The 14,749-nt window shown below is 39.0% G+C and overlaps 2 protein-coding genes across 2 annotated transcripts in view; one reads left to right on the top strand and one right to left on the bottom strand.

The window, feature by feature from the left end:
* The window catches only part of jakmip2 (janus kinase and microtubule interacting protein 2), a 25,261-nt gene extending 16,566 nt beyond the window's left edge, over positions 1–8,695 (bottom strand). Inside the window, exon 1 of the mRNA XM_035665955.1 lies at positions 8,573–8,695. The gene's annotated coding sequence lies outside the window, so the exon portion shown is untranslated. The remainder of the gene's footprint in view (positions 1–8,572) is intronic.
* Positions 8,696–10,222: 1,527 nt separating this feature from the next.
* LOC118331143 (sodium- and chloride-dependent GABA transporter 2-like) lies at positions 10,223–14,664 on the top strand. Its single transcript, XM_035665916.1, has 8 exons — positions 10,223–10,605; positions 10,717–10,851; positions 11,177–11,317; positions 11,465–11,543; positions 11,839–11,971; positions 13,781–13,915; positions 14,019–14,122; positions 14,401–14,664. Exons 1-8 carry the CDS (start codon positions 10,416–10,418, stop codon positions 14,534–14,536), a joined length of 1,053 nt encoding a protein of 350 aa, XP_035521809.1. The 5' UTR covers positions 10,223–10,415; the 3' UTR covers positions 14,537–14,664.
* The last annotated feature ends 85 nt before the right edge of the window (positions 14,665–14,749 follow it).

Here is a 14,749-nt window from a genome sequence, read left to right as displayed (position 1 = left end):
ATCTGTTAACAGATTTACACAACAAACGCAATGGAACAACTTACAGCTTGTTACAATAGGTATGTAGTTACAGTAACGCTTCAATTTACATGTCACATAGTCTCCTAATCCTGTCAGTTTTTCCAGTCATTAAAATCTATCTCAAAGTGATCCCCCTGGAAACAAACAACTGCTTCTAAACAATGTACACTCTATGTGTGTACTCTATATGGCCGTCTCAATATGTTTTATAACATAATTTTCCTAATTTTAGTTGTTTACATAAAACATCTAACTGACTTCATATGGCACATTAGGACATGATGTGAAGCTGTGATCATGGTCTGTCAATTAATTCTATCACTATGGCTGTGAGTGCTGCTGAATGTCATATCTAAATGACTTTGCTTGGGGTACAAACTGTACTCGAAATTCAAGCACTTGAAGCTAACACGCATCACAATTGTTTTAAGAATTGACAAATATGACAAATACAGTGTGTGCTTGTTGATTTCAGATCCAGTTTTGATTGTCTCTATAAGTATTCCTCAAATTTCAATTTGAAACTGCTGTAATATTTAAAATCAGATGTTAGCAAATGATATGGAAATGATTGCATTCTAAACTCCTATTACAGTATAGAAGGACTTTTCAAAGATTGGTTCCTTGTCAGTATCTCAAGTGTGTTGATGGGTTTCCTTACAGTATACTTTTACGTATACGATTAAGTACCCCATTAAGTGAACATGCATAGGAACCTGCACACCATAGTGCACAGCCATGATGACTCAGGAGGAGTTGGATGGTGTCCGTCATAATCTGAGGAGGGATGACGTAACATCGCTTAAAAGATTTTGAGATGCAGATTAGAGATGAAGCAGTCATCATCACCACGTTTAGTCTACATGGGCCCATCACTCAGCAGTGTTACGTGGCCTTTTACGTAAAAGTACTGCTGCTCTTTCTAAGCATCACTCATGGAGGTTGTCCAAAGAAACACTGATGAAAACCACTGGATCTATAGCTGTACACAAAGTACTGTATATGTCAGCACATCATGTGGAAAAACAGCAACAATTTCAAACCTGATTTACAATGTGGAAGAGTTTCAAACACTTTGTTAATGACTGTACTGGCTGATACTAACGCCTGTAATCAATAACTATTTGATAAATATGCAATGTTTTGCAAAGGAATCTTTACTTAGTGAGTTTTTTGCATAGTGTCATTGTATAATATTCAATAAAGGGCAATGATGTATCTTCAAATGTAGGCATAACATGGTGACACTACATAGCTATATTTACACACTGAAATATACAGTATCTTGGATACACCTTTGAATTTGAGTAGCATTTACCAGCAAATGTTACGTTATTTACTATTACTTCCTATTCTTACTAATACTATTCTTAACACGTGCCTCTACTAACATGACATTATGGGATAACGGATGCTTTCCCTGGCCTGAACACGTTTCTTGACCTTCATTTTAGGTCCTGTTTACACTATTTTATCAATCTATGTAGGCTTATCTGCTCTACTCTATGTTGATTTGATGAAGGAGCTAGAGATAGAGGGATCAATTTCTGTACTAAATCACAAATTCAAAAATAAAAAATGACCTCACAAGAAATGCATTAATAGAGTAGGTTCGTTTTTGCATGATTGTCACTTTAACACCATAGCCTACTCCATTTGGAAGTTATTTTTACTTGCATTAGTTCAGGAATTTGTGCTCTAATATAGGATGCACAATCTTGGTAACAGGACCATACTGCCCTGAGGTTGTCTCTTCTTTGAACTCACAGCGACTCTTATTTGACACAGTTTGTCTGCGTTAGGCCACCTGACTCCCAAACCTTAGGGCTAATTTTTCTCCCAGTGCTGCAGGAGAATTGCATTGCACAGGCGATAAGAAATACTCACATTGTCAGTCATTCTCTATGGAACAAATTACTTCCGTGGTTGAAGTAATCATTTAAGGGACACAAAATAAGTCAGCAGACCCCTGTACTGTATGGCAAAAGGCATAGTTGCATAAATGTTTGAACATTAAGTCTTTACAACAGAGGAAATGTTATATTTAAACTCACACAAATTATGCAAGAATGAGGAAAGTCCAGTCTTAACTCAGAGGCCTTTTTCAATAGACATGAATTAATATTGTGACAGTTTTGACTTGACCCCAGACATAAGTCCATTGAATGAAATTCCTTGATGTCACCATGGATGTCACCATGTCACTATTTTGTCACATTTTGTACACTAAAACATAGAGTACACCACTCTTTACAGCAGCTTGGGTACAGAACACACACATTTCATTGTAGCCAGTCTGTTATCCTAGTGTGTGGCCACTCCTCTCTTTGATTTGCTTACTGTACTTGACATCCTCAGTCAGGACAGCAGCGGATTCCTCCTGCAGAAAGGGGATGTTTATCCAATAACTGCTCGTTCTAGTAAGCTATTCTTATAGCAGATGATGGACTGTCAACTTACCCTATATATTTCACAACACTACTTCCCAACTCCAGGTTGGAATCACAGTTCTGCTGGTTTTCTCTTGAACAGGAAAGTTATTTCAGCCACTGTACCAATCATTTCTACAATATGCTGGTGCTAGTGTAGTAACGTATTCTCTGCAGCCCTATTTGGGAGGATAAGTAATAGAGACATTAAAGGGTCCTGGCAACCCAAAAGTTGTTCTTATTAACTATTTATAAAAATATTATAAAAGGTGCCATAATAAAAAGTGGAAAATGTATCAGCAATTACTTCTTCTATCTTTTTTAGGCAAAAATGTTTTCTGCTTTTCTCTGTTTTATATCGCTGTAAACTCAACATCTTTGTGTTTGGGATGTTGGTGGAACAAAATAATAAAAAATATTTTTCACTGTTTTCTCAAATTTTTTTGAACAAATATTTATTATTAATCCAGTATGTTAATTAGTTCAGTAGCAACCTGGGAAAGCATCATGAGGGGTGAAGCCCTTTTGATTTTAAAGGGTTTAAAAAAAGGTATAAAAATATTTACAGCAGGGCTATATATCAGCATTTCATTCATTTCTGTAAATAAATCTAAATGAAATTATTATTTTTAGATTCTTATTATTAAAGATTTAAACTTTGAAGCCTTCACTCTATAATAAACAGCCTCATCTTGCATTAGAAAAGACAAAACAACCAAAGAGCTGATAGAAAAATGAGAAGAAAACACTGAAGTTTTTTTTTTTTAAAAGAAGCCTATTAAGTATGTATAACATGATAAAAAATACATAATACAGACAGAGAACTGTATAGAAAGTTCTCATCTCTGATACAATATTCAGAGGAATAATATACTTAAAACTCATCCAAATCAGTATTTTGGTTCATTGTTCAGTTGTTCTGTATTGTTATTGTTATGCATTGAATATAATATGAAATCAGGGGTCATCAGTTTACTGATGATATAAAAAGGGGTCCCTTGAGCAAAAAAGTTGGGAACTACTGAGTTAGTTACAGCTGTGTTATATTTTATTGTTTTTATTGTACTATTGCTTTTATATATACTGTTACTATACTGGTCAAGCTAAGAAACAATATATACAAAACCTAGTTCTCATAGAGGAATAAACAAACATTACAGTGGTCAATGATGATTCATCCATATTCATCTTGGTCCAGCTGAACACACCATCATACAAAGCCAACCACAACCCCACCATGACTACTAATACTGTATTAACCTACAAACCATTCACAGCAGCCCGATACTGTTCTGAAGGGTGAGACTAGATATGAATTCACTGTGAGCCCAAGTCAATCTGATTACTGTCATATTCCATTTTCAGACTGCACTGAGAAATAATCCGCTGGCTAGTCAAATGAACATAACACCCACAGACAGGCATCATGGGCAATACTGGGGCATGCACCGGATGTTACCTCGACTGTCTAACCTATTTTGACTTCCATTTCTATTTTTAGATGTACTACTTCCACTGTTTATCACTCTGCTCTGTGGATACAGATTTTAGGGTTAGGATAAAAGGTTAGCTTCACTGTGTTGTCCCTTTGTTACTGAGTTTAACAAACCGCAGGAATTTCTGGTTCTTCCAGGAATATCAAAGGAATATTCTTACTCAGCACTCCCCTCTGTTCTTGTAACAGGTTGTGCGTGTGAATAGCTTTAATATTTAAAGACAGGAAGTATATCTTGTTTAAAGAAAAGATTTAAAGGAAGTGGTACAGTACAATACAGTAGCAGGTAATATATTCTTTAATAGACTTCAAACTGATCTTGATTAGCCTTAGTGGCATTCTACAGTCACACTGCAACATTGTATTTTGCTATCTCATAGACACCATGGTTCTCATAAGGCATACAAATGATAGAAATATGCAGTATTTTAATAGCCTTTTCTTCCGCTAAAGTTAAGAAATAATCTAGTGTTTGCAAACCATTTAGAAACTGAATGTATATTGCTTTTGCAACAAGTGAGGAACTCCTCATACAATATAAAGAACAATTAAGAATGCAATGCTTACAGAAGTCAACTTGCAGACTGATTACAATCCCTTTACAGCAAACATACCAACAAACTCTGGACCACAAGACAGTCACAGTGGGAATTACTGATTTAGAAAAAATGCCATATTGCTAACTTAGAATGAAGACACGCTGGCATTACTGTACGATACATAGGCCTACAGCATATCTGAACATCTTCAATGAGTCAAAATAAATGTAGACATCAATGCAGACATGACTTAAGAAGTAAGAAACTATACAAAAAAGAATAAACATGTTAGATTACCAATACCTTACACAACATTCCTGGCAGCTGTCAAAACAGATGAGCGTACCCAACAGATACAGTGTGCAGGACTAGCTCCTTGGACGCAAATGGCACTGTCTAACAAAACTGAGGACCAACTTATATAGGCTGACACAAGTAAATGAAATTGCTACTGCCATGCCAAAAAAGGTTTAACTGGATCTCGCGACAGCTGTTTACAGTATTCCTCTAAGAACTAGTGAGCAGGTCAAGCCTATAACACATCCATCACACTGTCATCCCTTTAAGTATGCCATCAAATGGAAACTTGTGCCAAATAATTCATTCATTACCTAAACGATTTTTAGAAATCATGTAGGGACTTAAATTATTATAACTATACAGTGAAAACATTTGAAATGTTTAGCACAGAAAAAGTCTTTAGCTGCTAGATATTTGCCCTTCCCTTGGCTTTAGTCTGATGGTACTCCGAGGTCTTGTAGTAAAAGCCATATGGAAATCTTTGATGGGATGCAAGGACAAACGTTTGCTCTTTTTGAAAGACTTCTAATATTTTTATAGTAATTTGGAGTGCATGCCATTGCTGCATTTAGCAATCAGTTTTGACCAAATCTGACTCATTCACTGCCATTCAGTTGTCATAAAGAGTTAATGCAAGAGGCAGATACTATGTAATGCTATAAAGTTGCAATTTGCATCAATATTAGACTATTAACATTTAGAAATTGGCATTTAATATTCATTTGGGAGCATGTAAGAGCTGAGATTAGACATAAGTGGGCATCTTACTTTCTGCTCATAAACAAAAGGCTATTGAGCTGTCTTTCATTTCCAAAATAAATCTTTCAACCAAGAGCCAACATTTTCTATATCGGTACCTACCATCTGTCATCCACTACCCAGTCAGACTACTCTACAAGCCATATTTTGCCTTGGGTTAGGGTTAGGATTAAAGAATGAAATAAGCTTTGATTGCTTTTGGGGGATCATATTAAGAGTTTTCATAAGCCATCTAGAACTGTGTTGAGAATATCAACCAGGCAAGACATAAGTAGCTCTTTAGTGAAGCAGCAGTGAAGCAGCAGCAGTGATGAGATTTTGGTCAGAACTGAGCAGCAGGACGAAAAAAAAAAAAAAAAAAAGGACAGGCACTTTTGGATTAATCTATCTTTGAGTTGCGGTCCTTTTTTTTTACAGCAGGCAAAATCTTACAATTCTGGGATATTTTCCTTTTTGCTAATCTATGTTATGCAATTGAGTCAGCAAAAGTCAGTTGGTGCCCCAATGTCAATGAGCAACTAGGTTTAAATCTGAGTTATGGTTGCGTGGGTTCAGTTGGTTCAAAGTGCCATCACATCAGCTGGAGTCAAGCAGCACTCTCTGGCTTTTTTCAGACCAAAAGCGTGTACGTTCGCACTGCAAGCCTTAGTGAACAATTTTTATTTATTGCTGAGAGCTGATTTTTTTTTTGGCTGTTCCCATTATTTTTTAAATGCAGCCCATATCAAATTCCAGTATGAGGACAGTCTGAAGTCTAACACCTCACTGTCCCTCCACTGACCACCTCTATCGCAGCTCTCTTTCATGTTTGTATTCACTGGATTCAGAATTTTGATGAATGTCAATTCAGATATGATTGTTCACACTCAAGTCGCATTGGAAAAAACATCAGACCCGCATCTAATTTGAACCATACATAAAATTGGTCTATATCAGAATTAAAAAGATCAGATTCCATGTGATTTGTACTGTTCACTCTGTCAAGAAATAATCCGATCTGAGTCACAATCGAGAAAAAAAAATCAGATTTGGGCCTGCAAGTGTGAACATAGCTAAAATGGTTCACATCTACTCCATAGTTTGCATGTGACTTGAATTATCAATGTACACAGTGTTTTTAAAGATCACTATAGTTATCAAACTATAAATGTAATGAAAATCCACTGTATTTGTTTTCATAACCAAACACTGCTTATCAGTGTGATCCAACAGACGCACTGGGATGTTCTCACTGAGACTGTGTTTATGCAATCGAGTCGGCACAAGTTAGTCAGACTGGTGCCAGCACTTCCCCAATGTCCATGAGCAACTTCAGTTTAATCAATCTGGGATCTGGTTGTGATGTAAGTTGGTTTAAAGTGCCATCACATCAGCTGAAGTCCAGCAGCACTCTCCTGCCTGTTTTTAGATTATGTTTTGTCTGCTTCTTAGTTCAGGCCAAAAGGGACTTCTAATCCATCTGCCTCAGGTCAAAATACCAACCCAGTGTACGAGCAGAGCTCGACTAATGCTTCTTGCTCCACGGGTTGCATGTGGCTTGAGTAATCAGTTTACATAGTACTTTTGAAGTGTATTATAGTTCTAAAACAATAAATATAATGAAAATTCCCTGTATTAGTTGGGATGTTCTGGTTGATGCTGTTTGTGTTTATAGAGACTCCCTAATCTGAATTTAATGTTCTTTTAGTCCTTTACAGTGAGTTTGACATTTTGACCTTCCTTAGACGTAATTTCTAAAGCATTAACTTGTGCAGTACACCCAAAATCCAACTTAATGCTCCTTGTAACTGATTACATGAATGGGACTGTCAACTGATGGTAGATGAGCAGTAATACGTGCAGGGGGATATATCTATGAAATTATATTGCAATGTACACTAATGCAACAAGATTTGGAGGCAGCTAGACACAGAAATTAAAACAATACTGTGACATCTACTAAACTGGCTCTGAGCATCACAGAGGTCCATTCCAAGATGGATGTCATATTCCAAAATCTAAATGTGACAAATTGTAAAGAAATATTAACATGACAGCTCCAACTAAAAGGAAGAGAGTGAATTAACAAACTTCATTCTGGTCATTCTTATTTTATCTGTTTGCTTGATTTTGGTTCATCAATGTGTGCTACTGAACAGCTCTTATTTTGCAATTCAATCCATAAACTATTAACTGGTGGGCAGTCACTAACCTACATCTGTGCTGACCCTAAAACAGTCCTGTGACTAATGCCTTCCCAGCAGGGGTGATGTGTGTTAAATCAGGCCAGTGTAACACCCCTGAGGCAGTTGCAGGCTACAAACCCTGTGCCTCAGTCTGAAGGCCCCTTCTAGCCCAGCGTGGACTACAGCATCCTCTCCCAACATCACTGCAGCATCCTTTCAAAACATGACCAGCAACGTGTGGTGACCTGTCAAGCAGAAAAATGCACACACACTGCAAACCATACACGCGTTATTATGTATAGAAACCAATGCGCATCTGGCTGGCTGTACCTGAGACAGGCATCAACAGCTGGAAGCTTTCACTGCACAACATGTACGGCTACTAAACGCCTACCAGCCGTAGATGCACGCTCACAGATGATGCTCGGTGCAGCGTGAGCACCCTTCGTGTGTTACTGTAAGATGGCCCTGCACGGCGATGAGGATCCCCCAAAGCAGACACCAGCTCCATCCTCGTCATCTTTGAAGAGCTTTGCTTGAGTAGGCCAAGCTCTGCCACTTCCGACATGGAGGCAGTGCTAAGCCAATGCTACACGCTCCAAAAAAAATAAAAAATAAAAAGACAAGATGTCCCTTTTTATGTTATCGCACACGAAGGGGGGGGCATGTTTTGTTGCGCTGTTATATTTTTGCTCCAAAGCGAGCGTGGAATAAAAACCAACCCAATGCGTAATCTCGCACCGCTTGCTGAGATGATCAACCTGACTCAGACCAACAGGCCCGCTAGTCCCAGTAACTCCCAGTTCAGACGGTATTAAACCTAACAGCGGCAGCATTTTTGCCAAACACCTCTCTTTGCCTTACCTCGTAATCGTTTCTCATCGTGCGTGGAGTCCTAATCTGCGTGAAACCGTGTCCATGACATGCTGTTATTTTTTATTTTTTTTGGGGGAGAAAAAAAAATCGCCCCCTCCGCTAAGATCTCAGCATCAGCAGCAAGCCTGTACAATGAAGCAGCGATGGCCGGTGATGATGCTGGGAGCCCCGCCCTCCTCCCCATGCAGCCAGAATGAGCTCACTGGTTTCCAGCTCAGCCGGCTCCACCGCCGCCGCCGCAGTAGCGCCAGCACATAGTCACACAGGCACACACAGATCACAGAAGACCCAGTGTCCAATCCACCGGCCGCAGCGTTACTGTTAACAGTCCATAGGCAGCATTATGTGTTGGGTTGTTTAGGGGTTCATGCGAACTATGGTGCAAACCGTTTGCGTTTACTTTTTGAATTATTATACTTGCACAAAAACCTTGCACAGCATGCTTGGCCAATAAGGCCATGCCAGTAAAGCAGATTTAGAAACGTTTTTACACCGGTAGTGGATTGTCATTGTAGCATTATAAAAATGTTCCTTGGAGAACTGTGGCTTATACTGAAACTACAAACTGATTTCTGATGTTGTTCATTTACTGAAACATAAGCTTGTTGGTGGGATTGTGCTTCTCATGGCTGTCACTAATACATTATCACAGTATCTATTTGAGTGTTGCATGCTTAAAGAAATCCAATTATTGTGGCAGATACAGAGCAACAAACTTTAAGTGATGTCTGTCTAAGCAAGTCTTTATAACCTCCATAGTCTCCAAGGGTTACTGATTAACGTTTAGAATAAACCGCAACACGTCCGTGGAATTGCAATGTTCTCCTTTTTCATTGCAATTTGATTAGGCTGAAAGGTTTAACTGAACTGACTTGGACACATGTTTCTAAAAGCTAATCTGACTAACTCAAACTGTTACTGTATGCTTCCTATACTGTCCAATGTCACGTGTTGCAGTTAGCCGTATGGGTGATGCAGTGCAGATTGAGTGAGAGGTAGTGCCATCTAATGGTCGGTCCCAGAATTGTGAGTGATTCCCAGACCCGTTCAGTAGCTTAACCTATTGACATTATATAGTGTATCGCTATGTATAGCTGATTAAAATCATATTTTTATTCTACTCAACTGCAGTTCAGAAGTTTTTAAAAGTTCATGTGAGGACCTATTCAGTTTGACAGTACATAAGTAGACTGCATAGCTTTGCAACATACTGTAAATGATTTGGATTCAGTATAGGATGAGACCATCCTCACTAGCAAAAAAAAAAGAAAAGACAAAAAGTTGCTTATCTTGGAAAGACCCGTTTGTCCTGTCTCCTTTTTAATGTTAAAAGTTTCCGGTTCACAAGTCACTGAAGACTTTAATCTGTTACAGATGTCGCAGCAAGATCCCATTTTGTGTGGCTGACTGTTCTCCCAGTCAGTGATGCAGCTGTCTTGCTGCTGCCACTCATATCACCCCCAGTGTGTCGCTACGTGTGCATGGACAAATACATTACAAAACAATTGTTCATCTGTCATTGTGAAGTTCCTTACTCCGTCAGACATTACTGTTCGGTGTAGGATGAATAAAGGCGGAACAGTCTACTTGCACCGCCCCCCGTGCACTGTCTTCAAGCTTGTTTTACCCAGCCCCGACATCACTTCATCTATGCATCAGTAATTTAAATAGTTAATGTCTCAGCCAACACCATCTTCAGTAAAGGGACTATCCGAGCTGCCATCCCATCTACACTTGCAACAAACCCCAAACACGTATTCGACTTCACTTCTGCGTGTGTGGGGTTTTGGCCAGTACGCACAAAATCTTCAAGAAGGAAGTTTTAGGAAAGATGGGCATGAAAGGAAAGAATGGATCCTGCATAGGCTCTGCGCCAAAGGGATACTCACAGACGCCTAAAGAGTTGGAGGCACGGGGGTACTGGGGGAACAAAGCCGAGTTCATCCTGACTGTGATGGGAGCGATCATCGGACCTGGGAATATCTGGCGGTTCCCCTACCTGTGCTACAGAAACGGGGGAGGTGAGTGATTGCGCACAGCAACTGTTGCTCTCAGTTTGTCAATCTGGGATGATTATTGGGGATTTATTTAATTTACTAAGAGGTAAAGATTCTCTCTCTTTTTTTTTGCAGGTGTGTTCTTCATCCCATATATTTTGTTCATGTTTACATGCGGAGTCCCCTTATTTTTCCTTGAGACTGCTTTAGGCCAATACACTAACCAAGGAGGAATCACGTGCTGGAGAAAGATCTGTCCGCTTTTCCAAGGTAAATAAAAGGGCTTATTCCCCCCTATATATTTGTTTGAAGGTTTGCATGATAATGTATTTAATGCGTCGTTATATTTTGCCAACTACCTGGTCATATTTTTTTTTTACCACACACGGGATTTCAACGGCGCGCGTAATTACGCACATAATCTATCCTTCTAATCACATCACCGTTTGTTACCAGATTGGTTTGGAGCTGATAATTCCTTATTGTAAAGTGTTACCAATTCGTTTTGTGTTTTTAATTACACAATAATTATGTAATGAATAATGAATATTATCTGTATGTATCTGTCCTCACTTATTTTGTTTTTTTGTTTCAGGCATGGGTTATGCCAGTCACTTAATCATCGCTTTAAGTGCTACCTCCTATATTACCATACTTGCTTGGGCGTTCTTTTACCTGTTCTCATCCTTCAGTGCTGAGTTGCCCTGGGCCACATGTGGAAACTACTGGAACACAGGTAGCCAGTGCTGTTTTTGGAAAGGGCTTTGGAAACATGTTGCCTAGGTGTAAAATATGATTTATAATACTAAAGGCTGGCATGAAGAGTTTTGCTGAGATGTAGTAAGCATTTTTATATTCCCATTGTTTTATTTTCTTATAATAGACTTATGCTTGGACCTCAACCATCCAAATCAGAGCCAATCCAGACTGAACGCCACTCTTCCCGTTGTGGAGTTCTGGCAGTAAGAATATAGTCAACTCACACAAGCTTAATTAAATGCTATTTTTTTCTTTCAATCCCTTCCCTTCTCTTTTCTTTCTCCTTCTCCTCTCTTCTCAACCCTCTCTTATACTCCATATCCTCTCTTCCTCCCCTCCACTCACTTCCCCTTTGATTTACTCCTCTCCCTTCCTCTCCTCTCATTCACCTAGCCTCTCATCCACCCTCTCTCTCTATAATTCAGTTTCCCTCCCTGTCACCTGTCATTCATTTTTGCTCTCCCTCTCACACCCATCATTGCTCTCTCCTCTGTGCAGACGTCGGGTTTTAAAAATCTCTGGTGGTATTGAGGAGGTGGGCAGCTTGAGATGGGAACTGGTCTTGTGTCTCATCCTGACCTGGGTCATCTGTTACTTCTGCATTTGGAAGGGCATCAAATCAACAGGAAAGGTTAGTTGCTCGCTTATGAACAACATTCATAAATAAGTTTCACATATTTTTGTACAAAATCTCCACAGAATCTTGGTTCTAAAGAGGTTTAGAATAAGTCAGAGTTTTGTTTTCCGCAGCATACTTTCATGCATTTCAAGTTATCACTTGATTAAACCTGACATCAACACATATAGTTTACTCTCTCCCAGACAGTAATTTATTTTACAATTTTTTTTTCTTGTTTTTTCTCTTTACCTACATTTAAGGTCACATTAATCAACACACACCCTTTCCCTATCCCTATCACTCAATGGTTTTGTTGTTGATGTAGCACACAACAACTCAAATGCTTATTAAATGCAAGGACCTAGGGGCGCTGATCCTGGTAAGACAGGTCAAGGGACATATCTCAAGAATAGTTTATCGTATCAGAGGGGTTGCTGATTGGTGGCTATGGGTAAGACTAGTGAAACCAGTTATACAGCAATGGCGTTTGGACAACCAAGAAGGCCATGGCATTCAGATGATACTACCTATCAAGCCAGTGGGGCATAGGAGTTAAAGGTAAGTTAGGTCAGGGCGATTGGTGTCACCAGTCTCGGAGCCCGGTAGATTTTTGATGGCACAGCCTGATACCCAGTGCAGGGCTACTGATAACTACATGCCTTAATATACATTTTCAGACATTATTTGTGAAAACATGTGACATGCAAAGGGACATATCTGAATGAGCAGATACATTTAAATATCTAGAAAAATGTGTGATCGAATGTTGAACAAGCAAAGACAAAAGTGCATAGCGCCCTCTGCTGTTTAAAAAGTCACCTGTCATCTCCCCGATTTTAAAGTTTATAGATATGTCTGAAGTCTATATAAGAAAAAGTTAGTTTTTTAGTAGTTATTCATGTTTTGTTGTTCATCATATGATAAGACAAATTGTCGAACCGAAGATATTTAGACAATATTACAGTGGCATCATGGATATTTAAATCACAACTGCTTGCTAACCATATTCCTGTACCATAAACCTTTTGCAGTAAATGGCCAGTTCATGAACACATGACCACATTAGTTTTGGCCAGAGGCTGCAGGATCAGAGCCAATATTTAAGTTGTAAAACAGGCACTGAAGGCTGCAGGTGTCCAGAGTGCTGATACAGTGAGTCTCAGCACTGCAGGGATTGTCTCAGGAATTCAGCATTGTTCCCTCTTGAGATGGCCAACAGAAAGTTTAAAAAGTTTTTCTCCCATCTGTTTCATTCCCAGACTGTGAGACATGTCCTCTTGTTTGAGGCTTGGTTAAGTTGTAGGCAGTAGTCACTGTTGTTTTATATTTGATTTATTTATTTATTTTTTGATGATGAAAATGTGTTGTTTCCAAGGGCTTGGATGTTTTCCTGAGTCAAGTGTGTGTCGCAATTTGTTTCATAAGTGAGTCCCAACAAGGTGTGTGAGTGTGTGATTGATTAATCATGTAAGTCATTTGTTAATGAAGATGCAATATTTGGTGTTTCCAGCCTCCCTAATTTGAGGATTTGTTGCTTCTCTCTCTTTCATATTACTCTAAACTAAACATCTTTGGGTTTTAGATTGTTGTTTGGAAAAAAACAAGATATTTGAAGATGTCGTGTTGGGTTCAGGGAAATTATGATGGACATATTTCACCATTGTGTGACATTTTATAGACTAAGTCATTAATCAATAATAGAATTATTGATCCCGCACTGGGGACATTCACTATACCTACACCCCAATATGCTGCTGATCTGTTACACCATAGAATTGTGCCAGCAGCTTCTTACTTTCTCTGTTTCTTCTTACCTATCAGGCAGCCTACTTCACAGCCACCTTCCCCTTCATCATGCTGTTTGTTTTGCTCATACGTGGTGTTACCCTACCAGGGTCGATGGATGGGATCATTTACTACCTCTACCCTGATATCTCTCGCCTTTCAGATCCCCAGGTAAGAACACACATACAGTCTTTGGAGCAGAACCACTACATTGTTTTCGCTACACAGAGACATGCACACATACATACACACACACATTGTTTTACCTTTTCAGGTGTGGATGGATGCTGGCACTCAGATCTTCTTCTCTTACGCCATTGGCCTTGGGTTCCTGACCTCTCTTGGGAGTTACAACACTTACAACAACAACTGTTACAGGTAAGCACAGGGCTGATCTGTCATAACTAAACTACTGGAAACAACATGTTTCTCTTCTTCTTGTCTTTTATGTCTCTGCAGACTTATTTGCTTGTGTGTGGTCCCTTTATATGTTTTTAAGTGAAATGTCATGCTCCAAAGCCAATAATTTCTTCAGAAAGAAATATAACATCTGATAATCAAAGCTAAAAATGAGAATCTGCTTCTGCCTCACTTTGTATCCATCCATACACTCAACTGTTTACACATTTCTAGAACTCTTTTAATTTTTCTTTCAGGGATTGTTTCTACTTGTGTTTACTGAACAGTGCCACCAGCATTGTGGCAGGCTTTGCCATTTTCTCAGTTTTGGGTTTCATGACCTACGAGCAAGGAGTCGATATTTCTGAAGTAGCCGAATCAGGCAAGTACTGACTCAGTTGAGATATTTTTATAGTGAGCATCAAAGTGAACTGTTTTAACACATTTCCCGTAATTCTTGTTGGTGTAGGTTGTAGTATAAATAGTCAGATACTGTACCCTGCATAGATACTACAACTTCACCGAATTGTGCCAGATCATGTGATGGTTCTTTATCCTTATCTTTCCAACATAAGAAGCTTTCTGCCAGACTTTGTACATTCTTCC

Source organism: Morone saxatilis, unplaced genomic scaffold (genome assembly GCF_004916995.1).
Source record: "Morone saxatilis isolate NCDOM2014 unplaced genomic scaffold, NCSU_SB_2.0 Contig20, whole genome shotgun sequence".
Taxonomy (NCBI): Eukaryota; Metazoa; Chordata; class Actinopteri; family Moronidae; genus Morone; species Morone saxatilis.
Note: the sequence above shows the minus strand (reverse complement) of the source record. Positions and strands in the feature narration are given on the sequence as shown.